Source organism: Aphelocoma coerulescens (assembly GCF_041296385.1).
Source record: "Aphelocoma coerulescens isolate FSJ_1873_10779 chromosome Z unlocalized genomic scaffold, UR_Acoe_1.0 ChrZ, whole genome shotgun sequence".
NCBI lineage: Eukaryota > Metazoa > Chordata > Aves > Passeriformes > Corvidae > Aphelocoma > Aphelocoma coerulescens.
The window spans coordinates 602,922-629,955 of NW_027184085.1; the positions used below are offsets into that span (position 1 = coordinate 602,922).

General features: G+C 43.4%; 1 protein-coding gene across 8 annotated transcripts in view; it reads right to left on the bottom strand.

Annotated features, from left to right (window-relative positions):
• Positions 1-26,861, bottom strand: part of ZNF532 (zinc finger protein 532) — a 35,916-nt gene extending 9,055 nt beyond the window's left edge. The window contains exons 1-7 of one of the 8 annotated variants that reach the window (XM_069002318.1): positions 24,422-26,861; positions 22,697-22,805; positions 21,567-21,720; positions 13,263-15,622; positions 8,497-8,678; positions 5,455-5,631; positions 1,234-1,396 (exon numbers count right to left, since the gene is read on the bottom strand). In XM_069002318.1, coding sequence (XP_068858419.1) covers positions 1,234-1,396; positions 5,455-5,631; positions 8,497-8,678; positions 13,263-15,622; positions 21,567-21,636 — 2,952 coding nt within the window. In that variant the 5' untranslated portion in view covers positions 21,637-21,720; positions 22,697-22,805; positions 24,422-26,861. The other 7 variants (XM_069002311.1, XM_069002315.1, XM_069002310.1 and 4 more) reach the window with 7 other exon arrangements.
• Between the last annotated feature and the right edge of the window lie 173 nt (positions 26,862-27,034).

Below are 27,034 nucleotides of genomic sequence, written 5' to 3' on the forward strand. Positions count from 1 at the left end.
GATTGAGCTCCTAAAAGTGTTGTCTTCAGGTCTTACAGAAGTACTTATGTACAGGTATAACAATACTTTTCCAGTAATACCTGAGTCAGGAAAATCTAATTACAGAAACAAGACACACACTGCAATACACAGAATTTGCCTATTTAGTGAAAAAAAACCCAACCATCTGAGTAGATCAAACGAAATAGAAAACAGAGCTTTGCATTGCTGCCTGAGAGGACCATCTAAGATATCTTGCAGTAAACATGCAAGAACTAGTGCTACCAGTTCTGAAACAAAGACAATATCCAGTCCTTGTATTTCTGAACATCTTGGCTCAGCCCTTCCCTCATCTCCTCCTCAAGCTGAAGACTGGCTTTAAAACCACCTGTTTTTTCAAGACTTGTGATCTTATTTTCAACACAACTTTGGAGAATTCTATGGTTACAAGTGCCATAGTTGGGACTAAAATGTAAAATGATGGTTTCAGCAGCCAAAAAAGATGTCTGGTTTTCCACTTTGCTGTAGAGAAATTGTACTCAGAAATTTTGTCACTGCCAGAGAAGCGCAGCGAACTCCATGGTGCCATTCTGAACTTCAGGGCTGTGTTCAGGGACCAAGGGTTAATAAGGCATCAAAAACTTAGCTTTGGTCTGTATGATATAAGGTAACAGTCTCTGTCAAACACACAGCTAACAAAGGATAGCCAGGGGACTGCTGATCCTTAAAACCAGGACTTACAAGGATCACAGTGAATCTTTAGTTGTTAATGGTGTTTATGAGGAAATCCACTTAAGAGTTTTTTTTAAAGCACACGTTCATGTTCATATGTGAATACACACAGATAACCTCTACATCTAGCAACATACTGCTTCCTGGTGAATTCTGAACATCAAAGGTTTGATTTTGTGATGCACTCAGCATTCTCAGCTCCTAACAATTGGAATAATACTTAGAATACTGTAAATAAAGCTCAGTATTTGTTAGGATCGGACTAGCTGAGATATTCCCAGTATACCAAAATCAACGTTCTTACAGAAAAACCGACTGAGGGATCACATATATGCTGAAAACAAGACAAAATATAACATTTTAACATTTGAGAACAATATTCACAGATTACCCTCTCAGAATTACTAACATCTTTCTCAGCAGTCTTCTTGTTATTCTGTGCCTTTTCACAGTATGTTCTCACAGCATATATTGCATGACAAATGGTATCTATGAAGGAAACAAGAGAAGATGTCTACACACCTTGATATGATCCATCATAAGCTGTTTCTGTGCATATAGAAGAGAACAGTCTGGACACTTGAAAACAGACACCTTCTGGTTTTCAATGTGCTGATCAAAGTGGCGATAGAGCAAAGGTTGTAGAGTAAACACAGTGTCACACATAGAGCATTTATATATTATTCTAAAAACAGAAGTACAATAAACAATGTCAGTCATGTTGAGGATCTATTTGCAAGAATCATGATAACTTTTTTTCTCATCACAGATAAGATCTGACATGTTTAAGCAATCGTTTCACACTGCCTGAAAAAAGTTAAACTAATTCAAAACATCCTTTAATTTCAAAATATGGGAGCAGTAGAAGAAACAGAAAAATAGAAAAAAAGAATTTAAAAACTGCAAACAAGAAGTCAGAAAACAACAGCATGTGCCAGTTACATATACAACAACATCTGCTCAGGATACTCCGACAGTTCAACATCTTCAGTTTCTGAACTCACATCGTAGCTGAAGGATAATATCTCTGCTCCAGGTTACAAAAGCAGTATGTTTTAAGGGAGTCATTCATTCAATAGTAGTTAGTAACATACTTCAAGATAAATATAATTTTGGCAATGTTCATGCCTTTGAGGCTCCTGAATGCCAAGCCTAGACTCTGTCAATGCCCTGAAGCTCCAACAGTGCAGGATGGGATTTCCCTGATCTGCCATTCCAAGCCTTGATGAATCTGTCATAGAAATGTAGAGACACCACCAAACTCTTCCTCTCTTGGAGCACGTGTGGCTTTTGAACTTAGGTCCCTCAGCCTCCTGTTCTGACAGCAGTTTTCTAACCACAGGTCATCAGATGAGAGAGAAATCTAAGCCATCTAATCTGTAGTGCTGCAGAGAAAGTTTAGCTAAAATAAAAGAATCCCAACCACAGGTGCTCAGTACAGCAAGAGGTGCTTCCCCTGTCCTAAAAAAAACACCAACCCACAAACCCTCCTGCCTGCTAAAGTGCTAAATCTTCTCATTAGCCACATAAATGTTCCCAGTCCTTTCCATATCCCTCTAAGTAATTATCACTGATAGTGCATTGTTCCAGAGTTCTAGGGCTCGCTCTGCACTATGTTTTAAGATGACAAGAACAAGGGTATCGCTTCCATGTCCAAGCTGTCCTGTAATTCCAAATGAAAAACAGTACACTTCTTCGTATTAACTGGGAAAGACTTTATTTTTGTGGTATCAAGTGGTCCCAGTTTCTCACATTTGCTAAGATAAATGTATTATTGACACAGCAACCTCTGATTATCAATGTACTATTGTCCTGCTTTCTGTGCTGAACCCTTCACTGCAGATCTGTAGTGAATCTGCTACAAAAAAAATTTGACATCTTTCCGAATTTATTGCCTATAAAAATTGTAGCTCTCTAAAAACACCAAGAGCTGAATCTATGTATTTTCTATGGCAACTAAAATACTTTACTCTGCTTTCACAGAAGCAGGACTATCTGGTAAAGATCCAAATTTCGACAAGTCTCTGGGCAATGACTGTACTCACTTAAATCCATACCAAAACATCTCGCAGTATAAGTTATGACTATACACACCTGGAGTATTTCCTTCAGACACAGCAAAAGCATGATTTTGAATCCTTAACAATATACATGCAACCATGTATGCTGGTTTTGGTTTTTTAAAATTTAACTCAAGTAGTCAGCATTTAACATGCAACTGCCTAAAATGCTGTTCAAAGCTTAAAGGCAGTTGTGCTTCCACAGGATGACATTTACAGGGATGCTGGAGCAAGTCAGGCAGTTCATCCCATCCCATCCCATCCCATCCCATCCCATCCCATCCCATCCCATCCCATCCCATCCCATCCCATCCCATCCCATCCCATCCCATCCCATCCCATCCCATCCCGAGGCTGGTTACTCAGCACTGCTCGGGCCCCACAGTATACACCAAAGCAGGTGCATGGCCTTTTCACTTCCCAAAAATCTGTTTAACAAATTCACGTATTATCTTGGAATAAATACATGTGAAAGGAAAATACTTTCAATCACATAAAAGACATTTAGCATTTGGAAAGCTTCTGCACCAGACGATAGTATTTCTCCTTCCCAAATTTTTTTCTCTAAAAAAAGGAACTTGTGGAATAATACACTTTTACCAATAGTACAGTAAATATCCATAATTCGGCTTGATAAACAAGAATTTCTGCAGTATTGAAAAAGAGATTAGCCATGAAAAATATCTTACTGCCATTCCTAGACACTGTTTACTGAAAAAAAGAAGATAATCTCTGTGGTTTTCTGGGAAACCAAAGCTTAGAGTATGTTACAGGAGAGAGCTTCTCAGAGTTGAAAGACGAGACAGCCATCCATTTCCCTATATTAAAATAATCTCATTTCATCCCACTGAGAATCCCTGCATATAAAAGTAATTTTTCATACACCAATAGTTTAGTGCATCTGTTCTGAAGCAACTGTTTGTAATGTAATTGTAAATCACACAGTTCCAAGTAAATGCCAGAGGCAGGCAGCGAGATTCCCCAGGAGCCCAATTCCTGTAAGCACAGGAGTGTGACCTGCTACAGAGTCCCTCAGAAACCATGGGGTCCTGGCACTGCTGAAGCCATGGCCAGTGTCCCTGGACTGTGCCACACACCTGGGGTCAGGAATGAGGCTGGCAGGCTTGCAATGGGTGCCAGTCACGCAGCCCGGGTGCGCCGTGATGCAGCACAGACAACCCAAATGTGAACGTATTGCCTCCAATACAGCCTGTCAGTTCTGCTCAGCACTAGGCAGGCCAAGAACTCTGAGCACTGCAAGGGCTGGAAAAATCCTACCAGTCACTCTGCATGCATTTAAGGCACCATCTTGATGAAAACTGGCAAATTTAAAGGAAACGCCACTTCTTAAGAGAAGCGCTCAACTATGGATTCTGTGACTTATTACAGTAGTACTTAATAAAATTTCATTTTTTATAATCAAAATAAATTAGTAAAGAAATACAATTATAAGTGCATCTATATGGAAAGAAAACAAATGAAAAATACTTAATTCATGAACCTGATCAGAAACAGTTTGGCAGATCCAAGCACAGCTCACTTTTCGTATGTGTAACATCTTACAGAAATAGTGATCTTTTGGACTTCTCTAATGAGAACTATGAGAACCTGAAAAAAGTTTTAAATGTTGGTATCTCACAGCCTCTGACTGATGATACCATCCTGAATTAAAACACGGTATCATTTCCCACTAGGCAGAAATGCCTTCATTTGGTATCAGACATGGCAAGTTTGTTGCCACTTTGCTTTGATGAAGGTGTAAATAAAGAAAAAAAATTTCCTGTTAATATGTTAGAAGAAACAGTGAGAAACGGAACTCTTAGGAACGCTGATTATTACATCACATGATACTTTCTATGTTCTTGAGCCTGCAAGTTGTTACCGTGCTGGTGCTCTGTGCATGCCCCAGAGAAAACATGAAGCTCCAATCCCTGACTGTTTGCTCTGAACAGTGCACTTGTAGCAGTGAGGAAGCAGCAGATGGAGGAGAAGGGGTGCTCAGAGAGGCTCAGACCCGAGGGCTGGAGGGGTTTGCACACACAGCAGCACCTGCTGCCTTCAGCAGAGCCCGCCAGTGTCCAACAGCTTTAAAAAAAGACCCTGAAGCCGAGTCCCACCTCTGCCCTGTGTCACCACCTTCAGCAAACTACCACCTTTATGGCCAACTTTCCTAGCTACGAAACAGAACCACTTCTGCTTTAAGCCAGAAAGAGATTACCTATTGGAAAAAAGCTTATATAAACAGATAAAATCGCTTTTTCTCAACTTTTCAACCACGTTATGAAAATCACCACATAAGCACTGATGAGTCTTAGCAGCTCTTTTTGGAATCACATTATTTTAATTCACAGTAAAAATGCAGATGAGCTAAGCAGATTAAAACATCAGAATGAGCAAGACTCTGGCCACCTGTCCAAATAATTTGTGTAATTGCATTTTGCAATCACTCTCTTGTAGCATGCAGTGCTTAAAGACCTGCTAGTACATTCAGAGAAATGTCACCTTTGCCCAGTGAACTCCCAGCTGAAAATTCATGAAAGCACTATACAAATCCCCATTACCAGCAGTCTGACAAAGTGGTGGCTGTGAGAGGTGACTGTTACAACTGCAAGCACAGGACAGAATGCAATTTCACAGCTTATTCAAATGCAGGCAAGTGCAGTAGAAGATTAATTTTGCTTACTTTGGTTCGCCTATCTTGATACCGGGGTGTTGTGTATAGGCATGGGAGTGTGTGCTGGGAGCAGATTTAAATGCCATGGGACAGATAGGACACTTGTAAAAGACTTCACAGTGACAACCTTGAATATGAGACTTGAGTGCCGCCACGTCAGAGTACACAACATTGCAGTGCACGCAGCTGCGGAGAGAGCGAAGGAGAGTCAGTGCAGCCCCGCCCTGAGCAGTGCTGGACATAATCAACACAGATTTCCAAGCAAAGGGAAGAGAGAAACACACGTGGATAAAAACTGGATAAAACGATATTACTCTGTCAATTTAAACAACCCCGTAAGAATCAACCAGCAATTTGTGGATCACAAAGTAAGGGGAAAGAAATTTCACACATTTCCATTTGAAAATCTAAGAGATACAAGGTCAGAACATGTTTTTATGTTATTACAATAAAACAGAAGGGTCAACAGACAAATACTCTATTGATTGCAGAAAGAACGCTTAAGTCCTCTGCAAATTTGGAAAGAGATTTTCCAGAACACATTTTTTATCACATGCAGGGTATTGTTTATAAAGTACACCAAAGCAATTTAGAAACTACCACCAAATGGAAAACCAGTAAGGAAAACATTTTCACCATTTCCCTTGTTTAGATTTACTGAAAATATACTGGTAGTGATTTTCTGCACATATAATCAAATCAGCACTTGGATTGAAACTCAGGAAAACTAAACCAAATCCCTACTATCAGATCAATATACCATATTGGAATTCAGAAAATATTTTTCAAAAACATACTTCTACTGTGTCGAAAATCTGTGACCTTTCCGCATCTATTCTAAAATGAAATGATTAAAAATTTGAATTAATATTAGAACATAAGAATTTTTATACACAATGGCCCCCTTTAATGCCCTACATCTCCAGTACCAAATGCTCCCAAATCAGTCCCAACAACATAGTGCAATCAGCAATTACGTGTCAAATGAAACAATTTCTTATTAATCAGTATCTTGAAGTAAGACTTTTACAAACTCTTCAAATGTAGAAGGCCTCCACCCCTCCAGAATTTTAATTTTAGCATCTCTCATGGCAGTACGATTGTTGTCACATAAATGTCAATTTAATTTTTCAATAGTTTTAGTGCCCTGACGATAGCAATAAAGCAGGAAATACAATTCTACATTGCATTTGAGGATCCCATTTTCCTTTTAAAATTTATCACCCTTGAATTGTATGAAATATCATCCTTTCTTTTTCTGAGCATTTAATTTATAGTCTTAATACTATTCATTGAGTTTATACCCATCTAGTCTCTGCTACCCAATGCATTCTCTAAAGCAGATCATTCTGGTCTTTTTTGGCTCTGTTAAGATCTTCTGTGCTCATACAGAGCTGAGCACTTCTTCATAGCCATACACAGCGTGATGCTCTCAGTAACACATCTACTCCTCAGTGTCCCTCCAGAGAGCCAGGTGGCATTTTCACCTCCCCATGCCACGGCTTGACTTCATTCTCTAGTGATGCCACATAACAGCTGATCCTCAGCATCCACCATTGTATATTACACAGTTCCTAAGGACCAAGCCTTCTTCTCAGGGACTGTTCTAACAGCTTCTTGCTTTCACCTTGGCAGGATGCAGTGAAACGTCAGGCTGAAGTTTTCAGCTGATTCAGTGCAGACTAGCCTAAATCACTGGAATCAAGGGAACTTCTTGGAAGAGACCCTTTGGCAAAGTAGGATGGTGCAAGCTGCTCTTCAGGCAAAAGCACCACAGTTCTAAGAAGAGGCTGAGGAGTCTAAGGAGGGAGACAGTAACATTCCCAGAGACTGCTTTTGCTTGCCTGGGTGACTTTGGTTTAGTCTCACCAGATCAAGAAATTCTGACTCAGTGTTAAATGAGATGTTTATGAGACATGTTGAAAAGTTTAGTGACTTAGATTCCCAGTGCAGGATTTGGGATTCCGCTGGTGTTACTGGGGCAGGCCAGGAGTCCCTAGAGGTGATTCTGTGTACAAACCCAAGAGACACAGATTAGAGGGAAGGGCAGTGGAGTGCAGGAAGTAGATGGAAGAAATGCAGGACAAGACAGACTACTGCTTGAGAGGTAAGGGTAAAAGAAAAGAACCCAAAGAAATGAAAAGAGCTTGGAGTTATGTCAGGCCATGGATTCAAGCTGAAAACATAGGCTTGATGCAGTAAAAATGCTTTCTTCCCTTAGGGGAAGATTGCACAGCCATCCTGGAAAATGAACTGTGGCACCTTAAGGGTGGAAGGAGCTACCTGCCCTAAGATTTAGAATGGCCTTTTTCCAGGCAGACAGGGTGGACGTGTTTTAGGAGTGCTGAGCAAAGCTCAGGGTATGGGCAGCTCTTCTGATCTCTTGCTGTGCTGCCTGCCATTCAGTGCAAGGAAAATTCTAACAGAAAACATTTTTTCAAGTCTTTCAAAACTAAACATTTCTATGAAATGCCTCTGCTCCCCATTTTCTCAGTGAGTTGCCATTACAGGGAAACATAAAAGTCAAAGGGAAACTGAAGAGTAACAAAGGAGAACCAAAAGATAAGGCTGTTTGAGAAAGGTAATTTACAAGTCATGTAAAGCCAAGGAATCAACTTCCCACAGAAAAGAACAACCAGACAGGTGCAGTATGCCCATCAACATCTCAATCATACATTCTGGAAGTACTGAAAATGACTGTTCTACCAGAGAGACAATCTAAAATTCAATGTTTTGAAAAAACTCAGGAAGTTTTTTAAAAAACCTGAAATTAAGACAATGCATCTGAATTTTCTAGACCTTATAAACCGTGAAGTCCTGAATCTGTGTGACACTAGCTAATATTCTGATTAAATCATGTACAAAAGTGGATGCCCAAAACAAAGCAGAATCTTGATGTATTTATTCCAAAATTTTAGTACTAATAGTACTGTTGCCATGACAACCTTAAACCCATGAAGCTGGTCCAAATAATGCTTATGAAAATGGAAAATCACTTTTAAAACCATAAATTATACATAAATTGACAACAAAAGGAATCATTATACTGACCGAAACCCAACTCTTCGGGTATAATGCAGGCAGTTCTTAGTGACATGGGTCTGGAAGTGGACAGATCTGCAGATTGCTCCACATTCAGGACACGTGTATGGAGATTTATGCTGATGAATTCTCTGGTGTGATGCAAAACTGCACTGGTTAGGAAGCAGCATCTGGCAGATATTGCATGTCTTCTAAATGATAAACCAGAATAGATGAGACAAAAGGTTTGGTTCAGCTCTACGTAACGTCTTGTGTCAAACACTGCAATATAGCAAATAAAGGTTAAATGTCATAACTGGGATGGGACCCAAAGCAGTAGCCAAATACAAACACAAGCCCTGCTGACAGAGCTGGCAGGTGCCGGAAGCCAGACTGACTGGCATTCTGGGCCACAAAGCTCCTTCATACACCACTGACCACGGCAGATGCACATGGGTTTATGGAAATATTACTCAGGCGCCTTCCCAGATTACCTTGATAGTGCAAGGGGCCTACGTCCAACTCCAGAATCAAATTATTACTATTGTCTCTTATGGCTTGGAACTTGTGAATCTCACCAGTGACTTGCAAAGACTTAAAATCAAACCCAAGACTCCTCATGATGTTGGTATTTTTTGAACATGTATTTGCATATTTTAGGAATATTCTCTCTAAGAGTCTGGCGTATGTAGTGATGTGTACACTCTGCAAAAATATTGACCAAAAAATGATCTCCAGAGCTGCATTATTTACTAACATATACCCGAAGAAATCCTGAAATAAATGCTCTGGGAGCACTGTGGCTCGGTGTGTTTGAACACAGTCTCCGTACAGAGTTCTCCAATGTCCTGACACAGTAAGATGGCAAAATGCAAACCATTAAATATACAGCATGTTAAGCAAAGAAAACCTGCCATCACTGCAATGCAGATTCCACTGGCACTCCTGCCAGCCCACTACAATAGTGTTCAGCATGGGTACATTTACTGCTCTACTGCAATGCTCTGCCCGAGTTCAGCTAACTACAGGGATTTCAAACTGGCACCTGCTCAGAGCCTTTGGGACACGGTAAGGCTGTATTCAGACACACAGAAATACTCGCTTTGAAATGCCAAACACTTGGCCTTAATTGACCAAACAGTGGCCAGAAGTGAGGGACTCACAGCCTCAGGCTGACCAGAACTGTTTTGGGGTGTTAACTTTGTCTTAAGTTCAGCTAAAAGGCAAAACCCTCTGACCAGCCGTAAGTGGCACATTTACTGGGCTCAATACCATTCCCCAAATCTCTGTTTGGCTGTTCCTGTATTAACAGGCTGCAATACAATACTGGAGAATCTGGAACATTATTTGATTATGCAAGAAAACAGCAAACCAGAACTTCTTATTCCAGTAACAGAAACATTTGGAGGTTTCACAGTCCTTCCAAAGCCTTTGGCTTGTAGGACTTCTGAAGGAAACCGGGATGTGGTAACACAAAAGAGCCACACAACATTCCAGCCCCAGCTCAGTGATTGTCCTGATTTTGCAGCAAGCTGCCAGACTCATGTGCTGACCCAACATGCCAATAATGCTCTTAGTTAAGGCCCCTGCTCTGCTATTTCAATGAGTACAGAAGATGTTTAATTGTAACTGATTACAGTAGAACAAGAAGCATCTACTGTGAAATTCTGACATTCAGCATGTTTGCTTACCATTTTATTTTGGGCTTAAGGTGGCATTAACTTCCAGTTCTCTCATTCCAACCCACACCAAAATAAAACACAGTTTGTGAAAATCATCACCTGCCTGCATTTAAAGTCAAAGTTTCAGAAAAAAAAAAAGGGTTAGAAGGAAAAATGGTGGAGGTGGAAAATAAAGATACACAAGAACGCTGAGTATGAAGGGAAATGAGCTATGCAGTTTCCATGGGAGCAATATACTCCTTTCTGTAACTAAAGAGAAATATTAACATTCATTAGCCCAGATTTGCTGCCTTATCCCCCCAGCAAGTAGACGAGGGTTTTGTTCAGCCAGAAAACCTGTCAGTGAGTCAGGGTTAATATTCCTTTAGGTTAATATTCCTTTAAAAGGAATATTAATCGCAATAAAACATTATAGAAAGGTAACAACTTTATAGGGAATGTATTTTCATTGCTAGGATTGTTCTACCATTGTTTATTTTAAACAAAACATTCTACTTCCATAACAGGAGTATAAGAGCAGCTACTTACTCACTGAAAACACAAAACTATACATTTTCCATTTCAGGAGCAATTACATGGGCACTAGAAAGAAGAGTAAGCTGCAAATAACCTTTTTTCCTATTACTTGTTTGCAAACTCTGTTTACTTTTATTCTTCCTTCCTTCCTTCCAAAGAAAAAAATACCAATCTCATCTAACTTCCCTGTCCTCTTCCCCCTACAGTAATGGCAGTTTTACAGCAAAAAGCCAGTGCCAAGCACTAAGAAGGAAAACAAGTCAGAGTATTTCTCATCCAAGCTTCTCAAAAGGTAACATCTAAAGAAAAAGTAGCAAAATACTTAGTAATAAATGCCTCTACATAGTTCTTTCTCCAGGAAATACTATCCCTACAGGACGCAACCAAACACCCTGTAAAAAACCAGCTGCTGCTTGTCATATGAAAAGGACTACAAAAAGTGATTAATTAATATTTAAAAGGATATTTCAACAAAGAACATTTAAAACTATATTTATTAAGAGTGTTCTTTTCAAATGGAAGAACATGAACATAGCTTCTTTTCCTCCAGTGCTTTGCACTGTTTTTTTTTAAATCTGCAGCTCTTAAAGCAGAGCAAGTTTCCATGAGAAGACACAAACACCCTGACAGGCAGCAGGCAATGCCAGCTGCTCCTGCAACTCCAGGGGCTGTCCTCCTTGAACAGCAGTACCTGGGAACCCACACTTCTCTCTCCACCTCCTTGCAGCTCCCTTCTGACATTCTGTGAACATCACAATTGCTTTTCTTTAGTGAATCACCAGGAAAAACAGTACCTAACAGGACATGTATGGAGAGCAAACTCAGCAGCAACAGGGAAAAAGCACCAGACAGAGGGAGAAAGGGAAGGGCAAAAGGTTTAGTTTACCTGGCCATAAAGACAAAAATCCCCCCACCCCAAAAGTGAGGACATCACTTTATCTTTGTTCTCTTTCTTTTTCTATTTGTATTTTAGCCTCATCTTCCCCAACCTATTCTTTGTCTCTCATCCAATTGCTTTGTCTTGGGGCCTTCTTACTTGCTTGATTTTCCCGTACCAAAACCAAAAGTTTTTGCAAGGACTACTGCATCTTAGATGGAATGCTACCTAATGGGCTTATTATGCACCAGCAAATCAGTTAGCTAAAAACCCTACGTAGCTCAATCTGGTACAGATTATATTTATATTTTTATATTAATTTATATTTATATATAAAATATATACTCATGGTCAGCCATTAGACCCTGTTCAGAACTGCAGCAACATCTATGGATGAACATGTTCTGCTGAAGGAAACTCCCTTAGGTAGGCACACCTGTAGTATCTTACAAAGAAAAATTCACTTGCATGGTATTCCACTGGGAATCCAGGCTATTTCAGTCTAACTGCTAGCCAGTTAAAGGGAGGAGCTAAGGCAGAGCCACACAGTCAAGGTTATTTCCACGTGCAAATCTCTTTACATTACCACCTGTAGTGGTAGGTGCAGTGGAGCTGCTTCGTGGTACAGAATAAGTCCTGTGTGTAGTGAATAGAACCTGACAGGAACCTGCCTGTGCTCCTAGGACTAGTGCATTTTTTCCTAACTGCAGGACTTAAAAATCTTTAGCCTGTTCACTGTTGTCTGATTCCCAGGAACATTCCCGGGGCACTCCTGTCTTGAGCATGCTTGCAGGTTTTCAGCTTCCCCCCGCAGCAGGAAGCTGGAGCACCAAGCTCACCTGAATGCTTTGAAACACACCAGAATCCCTTTTAATTGGCACACCCCAACAGAGATCCAACCATATAATTCAATTAACCACCTTCACTCTTCCAGGATTATAAAATACATCGCACACTGATTAATATTAAGTTTTATTGAATGACGTATTTCTTTCAGGTCAGGCCACATACATTGGTAAAGAATTTTCAAATGGTTTTTAAGTTGAACTCATTAGCACTTGTAAGAGGAAAAGAAACCCAACCAACTAAACCAATGGTCACACAGAAAGGAAGGTGTGCCAGTGAGAACAGCACTTTGCGCTTTCTGAGGAAGAGCTGAGGCAAACAGCAGGCATTCCTGTCAGTAGTCAGTGTGCCATTTGTCACTGCCTGAGTCCCTCCCTGCACATGAGGGGAATGCCTTGATCACTTAGGGCACTTGATGAAAACTCTAAAACCTGAAGACCAATCGAGAATGAATCACTTGAAGCTATCATTCAGGTTGAATAGACGGGCTGTTAATGAGGGTGCCAATTAAGTGGATTCCACGGGCTAGTCAAATTCCAAAGCACAGAAAGAAGCATTAAAATATTAATAGTAAAACCCATTATTATTTTCTGTATTATAATGTTCAGCTGTAAGAAAGCTAATGCTAAATTTTAGCAAAACTATACAGTGTCAATTTCAGACTTCACGGCCTAAAAAGATTCTAAGAAAAGTCTTATTTATGTTGCATATGTTGACATTCACTATATAAGTGCTTGCAAGACTTTTTGTGGTTTTCGTTTATCATTTTAATCACAGAGGTTCAGATAATTAACAGCTAAATGAAAGTAAAAACATATCCAAAGTCTCCTAGGCTTATAGATGAAACATTGGAATGTAAACATAGGATACTCTACTTGTCCACTTGTGTCTGCGGCCTGCTGGAAATGAGTTGCAAGAGATGTCTCATCTTGGAAAACTTCATTGCACTCCAAACACTTTAGACTATGTCTACAGAGTTTCGATGGATCTTCGTCTAGCGGCATAGCTGGAATGACAGGAGAGCTCGTGGGGGCCGAGATCACTGTCCCAGTTAAGCCAGACTGGATCTTTGTTACGGAGTGCGTGCCAGCTCCCCCTGGGCTCTGGAGCACGGCCGCAGCAGTATTGCTGGAAGGAGATGCTATCATTTGATCTGCTGGGACTGGTTTTAGGATCAGGTGGGAACACTGCATCACGACGCCTTTCTCCTTGTGCCCACGAGCATGGGACAGGAGACTGCATTTATTGTAGAAAACTAAATTCTTTGTACAATGATTACAAGTCACTTCAATTCGCACACTTCTCCTGTCATAATGCTGGGTCAGGCTCTTCTCGAGAGCAAATGAGTCGCCACACTCCAAACACTTGTAACCTCGCGTTGGTAGCGTGATTCCGGCATTGGCTGGGGGGCTAAGGTTTGGGATGTAAACTGGTACAGGATTGACACTACTCAGCACCTTATTGAACGCTTCCACTACAGAGCTCTGTAGAGATGATACCACCTGCACTCGAGACACTTTTTTTGAAGGCTGGGAGGCTGCTGCAGAAATTATTGCCTGCTTGATTTGCTGCTGGGGTTTTGTTAGCACTTGGCGCAGTTCAGAGGTGGTTTGAGCACCCTGAGGCAAAAGGTTAAGGTTGGCAAGATGGACTGTCTTTGGCACAAGTTTGGCACTGGCAAGGCTCGATGCTGGCACCACGACTGTCTGCTGCTGGATGGCATTGGCAGCTTTGATAATGGCGCTGCTGGCACTCTGCACGGATGCGGCAGAGATGACAGTGGCTTTCACTGTGGTGTTGTTAGCCAGCTTCAGATTGATCACTTGGGAACCTGCTGTTTTCACTGCTGAAACGGGCAGGAAGGCAGTAGCCACGGGTTTGATAGTGACCTGTTTAGGGGCAAGTTCTGCAGATCCAACTGCATTGGTAACAACTGAGGACTGCAGAGGAGCTCTGGGAGGAGAGGAGAGAACAGCAGCGGAAGTTGGTGAGGCCAGGAGAGATGTCATGGAGGTTACCATGGAAGCACTCTGCTCTGGCTTTTTACCAGAGTCCACATCAACTTCTGGCAACACTCTAGTAACAGTTCTCTTGATCTCCCCAGAAGAAGTCTTGATGGTTTTTATGCGAACCTTAGGGATGGCTGGTGTTGACCCTGCGGGAGAAGATGGAGACCCTTTGCTACTGTTCTCACTTGAGACACTTCTGGGACTATCGGGTGGTTTGACAGACGGCTTCTTAGCACCATCAATGAGACTCTGAGACTCAGGAGATTTTTCAACAGCCCGGGGACTTTCACTTATGTCTTTTGGTAATGGAGAAGACTCTCCTGAATTAGACTGTAAATCTTTACTGCTATCTGTAGCTGCCTTTTTAGCACTCAGTGCTGCGATTGCAGCAATGCAGGAAGAAAGCTTTGCTGATGACTTTGCTTTGGACTGGGAAATGCTGGCAAGATTTGTGTCACTTTTTTCAGTACTCAGTTTTCCATCAAGTACCCTGTTTTCAAGAAGCTTCTCAGAATTGTCTTTTTGTAACTTGTCCTCTGTTTTTCGAGTTTTAAAAGGCTCATAGACACCTAAATTCATGGAGTTTGTCTCTGTCTCTCGTTTAGCAGCTTTATTTTTATCTATACTACTTGAAACAGTGATTCCAGATTTAATTAAGTTCTCCCCTCCAAGTGCCTTTAGTTTGTCATATTCCTGCTGAGATAGAGATCCTGCCAAGACATTTGCTCTGAAATTTGCACGCATCTCCTCTTTATCCGGGGGGTCATCTACCTCTATTCTCTCATCATCATCAAATTCTTCTGCACTTGATATTGGGCTGAACTGGTTGAAAGCTGAATCCTTCAGTGTAGTCTCAGAAGCTGACCCATCATCTTTAAGTGATTTCCCTTCATCTTTACTGTAACTCTCAAGAGCTGCTGACGTTAGGAAGCCATTGTGCAAGCTGTTGCCTGCGGAATGGTGGCCATCCTTATCCACACCTTCGGAAGAATCAATAGTACGCACATTTTTCACGATGACGCTCACCCCAACATCAGATGATGATGGGACATGGGAATCTTCATCTGCATGAGCATTTTGTTTTATGTGGCTTTCGTGGTCATCATGTCCAGATTCAATAGCTGCTTTGGGATCTACCATGTCTGGTATGTCAAAGGCTGCAAGAAGGTCATCGAAATCTGGGGTCTTCATATCCCCCATGGCCACGTATTTGATTGTAAGCAAATCTGTAAAATAAGCAGAAAGTCATCACTTTAAGCTCTAGTAGCACAGTCTTATACAAAACAAGCGTTTGCTCATATCTGCCACGCAAAAAGGTGTTATTTCACTTCTGAATCAATATTTTCAGAGATTATACATTACAGAACAGTGTTCCAGTCCAAGCGTACAGTTTAATTACTACACCAAGAACTATAGTAATTCATATACTCCACAGATGGTAACCTGGCAATTTCATTCTGGGCCCAAACTGCAGTGACTTTTTTCCTGTTCCCTCTCCTACATTCCCCTCCTATCCACACAGACTGCAAAATGGACATTCATGAAAATAACATGAGACACTTGTAATTTCTCCCAAGTCTTGACTTTCCTTAACAGTTGCACTATTAATCTGAGCAGTCGTCTTGAAAATAATAAAGTATAAAGTAATAAACATCTGTAAGACTTAAGTATTCATCAACACTGGCTACCTGGAAGTCACTCTGGACTATGAGAAGGCAACTGAGGAAAATTTTTCAAGGATACTGGAATAAACACACACATTTCACACAACAGCTTCAAATAAATATAGAAGAGTTTTGCAAATTGTTTACGCAGTTCACTTAATGGTTTTGGGCCCTTTGTCTAACTGATGAAGTCCTTAATACAAAAATAGATGTACACATAGTATCAAAATCACAAAGCAAGTTTCCATGAGGATTAAATGGAAAAGATTGCAGATACCGGAGCATATCAAATCCATGTAAAACCACAGAAAGCTTTGACACAGTTTCTCATAATCAGGGATACTAATTAGTTGCATTCTGGTAGTACATCTGTCCATAGGTGTCTTTTTACAGTTGTTGCATACACTCAAAAAGAGCTAGGTAGTCTCCCTAGTCTGAAACTTCCTCTAATTACATATCCTGGAGTTTAATTAACATTTACCAATAGCAGTGAATTAAGGCCTGCTTACATGCTATTTCCTCCAAGTATGTTTAAGATCACAACTGCCCAGCAGAGGAGACACAGCTGTCCTTTACTGACAACTGCTGCTGCCCTTATCAAGAACTTCCCTCATTCTTCAGACTTTTTAAGCAATCAAAGTTAAACAAAAAGGGAGACAAACACGGTCAGTTGTGATACACAAGGAAGAGAAGTTCTAACCTGGCCATTTTATTCATCTCTTCCTCGTTATTCTAGGGCACCCATACTAAGATTCAGTGTATAAACTATGTTTCCACCACAACCGCCAGGACTCTGCAGCCATATTCCTCCCGCTTTTTTTCTCCTTCACAAACCTTTCAGTAACTCTTTCCCTTAAGGATAAAACTCTGCTTTTATCCAAGATCAAAATCAACTGGCACCTTGGCTGCCATACAAGCTGTGAGTCTATTCCTTCTCTGGGCCAACATCATGCCTGTAAATACTTCAGAAGAGGAAGTAAGGCAAGCTCCTGGTTCCCTAGGAAATCATGATTTTCTAGGAACTGGAATTTCTTTGAAAAGTGCTCTGAGAATGTTTGAGAAAAGTTATACAGAAAACCAGTTTATTTAAAAATCCATGCATTACTCTGCTTACTAATCATTCAATGATAAAAGTAACAAGGAAAAAATCTGGATATGGCCAATAGGAATTACACAGCTAGGGAGCCTAGCAAAGCAGTTAGGTGAAATGTTTCGCATTCTGCTTTTCTGATGGTGGTTGAGGGAACTTCTGGGAAGATAATGAGTCTTAAAAACTTGAAGTAACAGATTCTGAATATACCCTTATTACACGGTTTCCCTGAATCTCTTTAGTGACAACACTCACCCCTGTATCTGTGCGTCAATATCTTACTGAAACTAAGTTCTGGAGGTGAACCAGGAGTGGTTTATTTGTGCTCATGCTTTCTCAAAGCACATGTGCATGACTTCCTACGTTGTTGTTTCTTTGGAAACACATCTCCTCAAGTGTTTTCTATGAACAGCATGAAGAACATGGCACAGATTTTAGCCAAAGCAAGGCACTCCTTGTCTGTTCCACTGCCTTGTTTCTCACAAAAGTCAGCCTTTTTACTCCAGTTCACCTGATACCACATTCCAGTGAAGCACTCACTTGGGGAATTATGTCAAAATAAGAACCAGACCATGAGAACTCTCTTCTGACAGTAGAAGAAGCAAGCAGGACAAGCAGGACTTAGAAGTAAACTGCTGCTTCTGAAGAACTGACTTTTTGTTTCACTGCATGGAATTGTTACAACTCCTCCTCAACCCCTCTATCTGTACCTGTTCCAGCTGGAAAGACTCTAGCCGTAAGAGGAAAAACAAACCTACCCTTTCATGTTCTCTGTGGGGGACACACCAGAGAAACACACACATTTTTTCTTACTTTCTAAGTCAGATTTATCTTGTAGCTCTGGCTTCAGGACACCTGCAGATTGGGCCCAGCACTCTCCACAGAAAGACCAAGCTGCCTAGAAGCTGTTGCTGAGATTAAAAGGTAATTTTCTGGGGTAAAGCCAAGCAGTTGTAAATACTCAAATCAGAATCATTCTAGGGAAGTTCAACAGCCTAATGAAGACAAGAAAATAGAGTAACATGGCAGCTCCCAGCCAGGTCCTATCTCCAAACTGCTCAAACCCCTAATTTTTGTCTATCAGGTACAAGAACAGCTTCAAGCTTTCCAGAAATGGCAAATAATCATCCTCTTTTCTCAATACTTTTCCAATTAATATTCCCTATGCATGAAGGCTTCTATCATTTCTGGATCATAAGCATGGTCTTACATGCTCAATTTTTACACTTCGATTTAATCCTTAACCTTTGAAGAACCAACCAACTTTTCCTCCCTGACACTCACCTTCCTATTCAACCAGATCTTCCAAATAGCTAAACCACAAGTCTAACAACTTTTTACAAGTGCTTTAATTGGACCAGACCATCTTTTCTGCCTTACTGAATGTCTACCCTTTGCCTTCAAATCCCAGGTAACTGTCTATACTTAAATATCTAACTCCTTGCTTTTGTTCAGACAATTACTCAACTTCAGCTTCCCTCAGTAGCAAGTCCATTTGTTATCAAAGGACATAAACCCCCAAATCTATTCTTCATCTACCTATGGCATTCATGTTCTCGTGACTACATTCCTTTACCCGCCTTAAACTCTTTTTTTTACCTCTGTTTGTACTACATACATTTGTGGACTGTGCACCCTTTAGGAGGGAGACCTTTTCTTTTGCATGTCCTTCTAATAACACCAGCATTCTTTCCAGTTCTGTGAAATGAGAACATGGAGACACACCCTTTCAGGGTATGGCACATGGCAGTGTTTTGGTTCTGGTATAGCCACATACAGAAATTAGTCTGTTATTTCTTTTGATTCCCAGGCAGACACACTACTCCAGAGCAAAATTCCAGTAGTCTGGAATAATTACTCCACTTCCAAACATGAGTAATAGTGCCTAAGTAACATCAAGCTCATTCTGGAAGAAAATGCCTACACAGGGAGCAATACCAGCCTAACCAGCATAAAAACATACTTTTTTGGGTTTTGGTTTCTGTGTTGTTGTGACAAGAAATTTCATCAGGTAGAGAAGACTTGAGGGATTCGATCAGAATTACAGTAACATATCCTAACATTTGGCAAACTTCATCCTAATACGCCAATTACGAGCAGTTCATTGGTTATTAGTAATTATGACTGACTTACACTTCCAGTCATTTACTCTGAAAGTCAAGCATTGTAAAGATAGACAAAGCAATATGCTAATCTAACCACAAAACCTTCTTCAGGAAATGGGAACCGCATCTCCAATCACAGCCTCGCCTGGCTTGACACACTCAGCAGGCGAGTAGGATGTGCAAGAGGCCACTTCAACCACAGTCAGCAATGGCTCTCATGCTCATATACATAAAATATAGTCTCATTTTCGCTATCAAAGGGCCCATGACTTGCTACTGTTGCAAAACCCAGACAAACAGCTGCTTCCACAAATCACAGAAATTCCTTTCATAATATGCGAAGTAATTCTTATCCTAAGAAATTTTGATTTCTCAGGATAAAGGTCTTATTTAGCACCCACAGCATCAGTAAGGTCATGCCAGTCCTAATATAAACAATCTTTGTGAAGCATGGGGTGTTTCACAGTTAAAATTTGTCCCAAGCAACCTACTTTTTCTATATTATACACCATATTTACCCACCTTCAAAAAAGGGGAAAATCCAATTTATTTCCATGCACAAGACTCAATGAGTAAAAGACTTAATCTATCATTCTGACAGCTAAAATAGTGTTACTTGTAGTTTACAACTCCTTAGGAGCCTCATCCTGTAGTCCAACACATCAATTTTCGAACTGGGTATCTCAGGTTCTCTTTGGGTAGGAGAAAACAAGAAGGGAAGGAGGAGGGGAATCTTCTGGAGTCTAAACCACTGCTAGCACAGTTTGAAAAGAACCACATGCAGCTGGTTCAAAGTTCAGGACAATCAGCCTTTGGCTGGCAAAAAGAATAGGGATGTTTCAACACGAGCAAGGAATCTCCTTATGCAAAACATGGAGCTGAACAGGCCATCCTCAGCTACAGCTGGCCACATGAAAACCACCTGTACTTATCAAGAAATTCAGGTCAGGGTTTGGGTCTAGCTGCTTCCCAAATCCCTCCTAAAAGAAAAATGAATTCCTGAAAAGCAGGGAAATCTACATACCATTCTTTTTGCAGTCTACTTAAAAAATTAATTACAAACATGGCTTAATTTTGTACTTCTATATGTGAAATAGGCTGGGGCAGTTAACACGTGACTAATTCAGATGCACAACAATAACGAAGAGAATTTTGAGATTCCCAAACTAATGCAGACTCAAATTACATTCTAAATGGCACAAGCTTCCCACCTCTTTCCTTTAAGGTACTTTTTCTGAAGTGGATGGCAATTGTGGCCCAAGCACAGCGTGAGCAGCTGCAGCCTCCCAGAGAGCTCTCCCAGCCAGGCAGGGCCCATCAGGGCAACAAGCAGGCCCGAGAACCTTACGGTCAAATTTGGGTTTTTCTGAAAATCTATTCCTGGTACTCTGCTGCACATTTGTATTTTAACACATAGGCATATGGCGAAGAAAACAAAAGTTAGGCAATTCATTCCAAAGGGACTTGGAATGTGATAAATCCTTACCCTCATTCTAGAGATCAAGTAATTGAGATCAATGCAAAATGAGATCCTGGGTGCTGGTACAGAAGAGCAGCCCTCCAGCACTAGCATTTGCTGCTGGAAAGCTGGCCCGCGTGCACAATCCAATCTCCTGATGAAGAGCATTTACAGATATTACTAGACTGAAAAAAGACAACTCACCAAGAACACTGCAGACTCCATCTATTCAGGTCTCTCATCTTACAGCCAACAAAAATCCCTGCAAATTCAGAATCTCCTTTGCTAAAAATAAAAATTCATAACACAGATAGCATTCAAAAAGCCAAAAAAAAATGGATACAAGGAATTTTGTCACGATCCAAGAACTTACAATTTTAAAGCTGCTTACTATTCTGGCAGAAGGAAAAAAAAAAAACCCAAAAGGTGCCCTTGTGTAATATATGAATTTTAGCTGACACTTGGAAAAGAACATGCATCCTCATCAGGAAGAGATCCTATACCTATCATGCAGCAAGAACTCCTGTTTGCAAGCATCATTCTGCTACAGACGCCTATAGTCAAATATAGACCCTCTGCATCCCAATGCTGAAGAACAGGAGCAGAAATCAGCACAGTGATCTGTCAGGCATTTTGCTCCACCACAAGCTATTCACTCTCTATCAAACCTGAAAAACAACACATCACAGCTGCAGTAAAGCCCACAAACCCAGAATTTCAGGCCAAATGTTAGCATGCTATTTTCACTTTTCTACAATTAATAGCTCAATGCCTTACGTAATCTACTGCAGTCAGAAACAAAAAGGTTCCCTTGTATTGTCACCCTGCCTCAGCAGCCAGCACACAACTTACCCAGTATCCACAACCTCTCAAGGCTTTTAGGACTGTCTATTCTCCTGAGCACAGAGGAAAGGATCCTCATTTCACACCACAACAGAATATTTCCAATGTTCTGCCTCCATATTATCTTGATTGTAGATTACCAAACCAGCTAACACAGCCAGGACTGGGAAGATTTTTTAAAAATCACACTGGTTAGGATTCTAGAGTTGCTGATTTCCTGTTATAGGAAGTAACAGTTCTAGCAAAAGAATCCCCCAGGCAAAATGTTTAGTGATCCACTGTATAAGCTCTAACAGCCTTTGTTCTTCCCTTTGCTAGATTCATTACTGCTTCCTTCTCTCTGCCTCTCTCACTCTCTCTGAATCCTTCAGATTTCACTATAAGATAAAAACACCAGCTCAAATCTAAGTACACATTTTGTATTTTCTAGCTGAGAAAGAAAGACTAAAAATTCTGTCCATTATCCATTGCTTTGAGTTAAAAGCAGTCACCCCTCTGCAGCTGCTGCACTGCCCATCCGGTTTCCTATGCTGATTTCATTACTGCACAGTATTATAATTCATGCCACTGATAATGCACTGGAGCTCCATCCAGCCCCCCAAAATACATCTTTCCACCTGGCTGCTGCAAAATCCTCCCCAGGTTACAACAGTTTAAGAAAAGCCATCCACACTATTTCTTTTGCACAGGTTTTTTTTCTCTGCAGGCGATATTAAGTACATGTTTAGCACCAAAGACCTTAATTCAAAACCAAGTATTGGGTCACTGGGATGTGGTCAAAAAATAATGTGTAAATAATCAGACAGCAAATTCTGCATGTGTGAGTCTAATACAGCACAGAACAGCTCCCTGCCACAACTGGTCCACAATTCATGATTGTCATTCAGAGGCCTATTCCGTATCACTACACTGTGGAAAAAAAAACGTATATCTGCATATATTTCAATGAAAATACTGTATTTAGCCAAGATATCAGTGAGTCTTTACAAATAATAGCTTTAATCCTATTAGAACTGGAGGACCTTAATAGCATTTCTTCAGTAACACTTAAACAATTGTCTCCTTCCTAATGTGCCAAGTGTGCAATCAGGATGTACCTACACGCTATTGTGATATTCAGCCCAAACCACCCATCTCACCTTGTGAACCTTGACCTTTGAGAGATTTTTTAGCCAGTGCTCAGTTACTGCCACAGCCACATTACCTCTGCAAACACCAAAGGGTTAAAGGCAGCCCCAATCAATAGGCCTACAAGGAAAAAAAAAAAGGGAAAACGAGTATGCCTTACAGCATCTTTTCAATGCTTTTATGCACAATTCTACAACAATACTGTTTCCTTTTGGCCTTAGAGAAAGGCACAGCAACCCCCCCGTTAATGTCTCCTAAAGAAGCAAACCACAAGACAGCACCCTGTAAATAAAACAGCATGCAAAGCATCCTCACTCACAAGCATAACTACAATTACAAATCATTCAATCCATTTTATTTAGTTTAGTTTTAAAATAGACTGCATAACCAGTGTCCCACCCTTGCAAAGCAAAAATATTTTAATAAGGGTCATAAATCTCAGCTCTTGCCCATTCCTTAAGCATAAAAAGGCACGAAAAGCCAAAGTAATCTCAGTTACTGCAAATATGTACATTTACATACAGAACCCTTTATGACTACGTTAGCCACATACCAGTGCTGTGTGTCTAAAGTGTGCATTCACATACTGTTTTGGGATGGTATCTTTCTGCAAGCTCCTCTGCTTTTGGCTGCCATGAAGGGAGGAAGCTATCCCAGTGTAGTAGCTCAGTGACTGCATTGTGTTCAGGAGCTGATCTGCCTCAAACCAGTTCCAGCCGGTTCTGGTCACCCTACATAAAAAGCTATGGCAACCCTCGCTGAGTTGCCAACAAGTCCCTGAAAATCGCAGGGGCTGGTTTTTGTGTGGCGTGGGGCCGGCACAGCCCTGTGCCCCGGCTCCCCTCGTGCCCGGCCCACGCAGCCCCTGCTCCCCAGAGCCCCCCGAACGCTCCCTTGCTCGCCTCCCCCACTTACCTCCCACAACCTGGCTGAGAGCTGTGTATGCGTGCCTGTCTGTAGCTAACAAAGAGACCGCAATAAAAATCCTCATAGGATCTCTCTTGCAGCACCAGGCAGGCTCGGCCACAGCCCTGGGAGACAGGCTGCTAACCCGGGCTGCTCCCCCTCTGCTCCCACAGATGAGGGGTGGCTGTTCACACACGTCACATCTGCCCCCTCATGCCCACGGCCACGGGGTGCCCGATCAAGGGCTTCTCCCATCCGCCCTCCCGACTCCTCGTTCCATCTGGGGCCGCCCGAGTGGCATTTTCTGTGCTCTGAGAAGCATTACACTACAGAGTACCCACAAACGTGCCTCCCTCCCCTCAAGAAATCCATTTCCGCAGCAGCAAGATGCCTGCAAAATAGTTCCTTTGCCCCCTCCTCGCAGCACCGGCTTGGCTGCTGCACTGATTTTTTTTTTTTTTTTTTCCTTTTGCTATTCGACTATGCTAGAGGCCTTGAGAAGCAGCGAGCTGCAGCCCCACGGCTGCGCAGCCCCCCCGGCTGGCACCCGCCGGCCGGGGAGGCCCAGTCAGGCTCTGCGCAGCTCCCACCCCGCAGAGATTGTGCGGACCGACCGCCTGCCCGGCCCTGCACCTCTCAGGGGATGCCTGCCCAGGGTCTCGGCCCCCTGCGGTGCCCACGCCGCTCTAGGGGTCCGCACCCACCTGCACCCGTGGCCGCTCTGCTCCTGCCCGCTCCCCTTCACCTCGGCCGCGCAGGGCCTTCGTCCTGCATGGCTGAAAGGCACCCAGACCGAGACAGCAGCCACCCCGCTCCTCTTGGCTACTCACCCTTGCTCTGGGAACACCAGTAACCACCTCCGCCTACGCGCTGAAACCCCCTCCTCTCGGGGGCTGCGGGAGATGCTGCTCAGCAGGGCTCCCTCCGGGCGGGTGGGCGACCCCGGCAAGCCCCTCTGCCCCTGGCTGCACCTGCAACTGAAGAGAGGTCTCGGGCACAACCCTGCACCCCTCCCTGCGGAGACACCTTCTTCGCATCCCTCATCCCCACCCCGTTCTGGGGAGAACCACCATGTTCTTCCGCTGCCTCGGCCCGTCTTCCCTACACAGGCTGCAGCGGCCGCAACCGCGGCCGGCCCTCCCTCGGCCCCTCGGTCCGGGGGGCCGCTCCCTCCTCCGGGCTGCGGCGGCCCTGGGCACCTCCCTGCGGGTCTGCGCGCTCCCGGCCCGAGTTGGCCCTGTCCGACCGGGCCTTGCGAGCCCTGGGGACGGCCGGGGAGGGGAGGCCGTGGCCCCTTGGGCGGCGGGGAGAACGATCCGCCCCCGCCCGGAGCCGGCGGCCCGAGCAGTGCCTGCACGGGTGTCCGCGAGGCTCCGGCCGCCGGCGGGCCGGGAGGAAGCGACCCCATAGCATGCAACCTCCGGTCCCCATGCGACACACCTGCTGCGGCCGGAGCCGGCGGGCTCGGGCAGGGCTACGGCCCACGGCGCGGCCCGGCCCCGCGACGGAGGAACATAATGGCAGGAGGCTGCGGGGCTGGGCGGTGGGGGTGGGGGTGCTCGGCGGCACAGATGGGGAGACGCTCCCGTGTGATTCCGTGTGGAACGGCTCCCTGGAGAGTGCCGGGGGCGGGGAGGCTGCGGGGCCGCCGAGCGCCGCGGGGCTGGGGCCGGGTCGCGGTCTCCCGCAGCCCGGGCAGGTCGGGGGGGTTTCCGACCGGTGCCGGCGGGAAGAACCGCGCCGGCTGCCGGGGCCGATCTCCGCAGCGCCGAGGCCGGCGCCGCCCGGGTGCCGTGGGAGACGCTGCCCGGGACCCGCCGGGCGCTGCCCGCGCCCGAGCGCCTCAGGCCTCGAAGGGCAGCCAGGGGGAGAGCCCGCGGCCGCTGCTCCGGTTCCAGGCCAACAAAGGACGGGAGGAGCCACACGCTGCCAGCTCTGGCGGTTCAGCCCCTCTGCCGGCGCTGCGGCCGCCGGGCCCGGCCGGGGTCACCCCCCCTCAGGTCCCGGGGCGCGGCCGGGAACCGTGTCCCGGAGCGATGCTGTGTCTTTCCTTCCACACCCCGTTACCCGGGCACTCTCGGGCCTGCCTGCACAGCGCCTGCGGCCCATGCGCTTCCTCTGACCAGCTGCCTTTGTTGGCTGCGTAGCATCCTGGCGGCATCGCCATTGCTAGGAACGGCAGGACGAGATCCCTCCCTCTCTCTTACCACCGTGCAGCAGCATTTTCAGAATGTAAAGTTTTGCACGCGAATCGCTTTATTGAATCATACTAATGGCTTTAAATACATCCGTCTCAAGTTTATGCTATGAGCATACCGTATTATACATATTCTAGATAAAATTACGCTGGTGTATTAATATCTCTTACGAGCCTGTTAGGTAGGCAGCAGAGTCCCAAAGGCCTTCTGCACAAGTACAGCTCCTTCTGGGAAGCTGCCCCAGAAGCTGTGCCTGCAGGTGTCGGTCGGGCAGGAAATTATCCATCGGGCCATGCATGCCCTGGCTGCTCCAATCCAGCCTCCGGGTAAAAATTCTAACTTACTCCAATTAACTAGAACAGCAGCAGAACACAGGCTCTGCTGATTGTCAGCTGTGGCAATCAGTGAGTCTGACATGTTTATAGAATTTGAATATAAATAAATCGATTTAAGGATTTATATAAAAGTGGATTTGTGCACTAGTTTTAATATTCAAGAAGGGCCATGCAGTTCAGCTTGCACAAGCGTAGGGATCATGCTGCAAGTGACTTGTAGAATTAGTCCATGATAATTACAACACCCTATTTCTTCCCAATTGACCAGTAAACCAATTTGATTAAAGAAGTGAAAATTACACTCTCTTTCCTTACATTTCATTTCTGTGGTCAGCTTGCATAATAGCATAAAGAAGATGGCAGCTGCTACTACTACTGTGGTATTAATATCTGAAATGTTAATCGATTTCACAGTTTACACATGGCACAAAGGTCCTTGTGCGTGCTGTCTTTCACACAACTCTACTTGTTTTCCTTCTAGACAGGTGTCCTTGACGTCTCCATGGGAGAAAAAGTCTGTCACCCTACGTATTTGGCTTAGAAAATATAAAATGAAGAGAATTTTAAGTATATTTTACAAGCCATGCCAGGCTGATAGCACTTCTTCAGTATTTTTTTAATTCAAGCACACAAAGTAACAGGTGTCCCTGCAGTGTCACTTCTGCATTGGGAGGAGTTTTTGGCATATTGACCTTATGTCTTAACTCTGAAGTCTTAGACCAGAGGTCCTGTTCAGTCCCTCAGACACTGTGCCACATAATCCTTAGAACCTGTTGTGGAAGCAGTTCTCCTTGTTTAGGTTATCCTGTTTTATCCCTTGGCTTTGCAGCAGCCAGGATCAAAGTCCCCAACCCCAGTGTCCTTGCGTGGACAACCTCTGTCCCGACAATGAAACCATGACCAATGGATC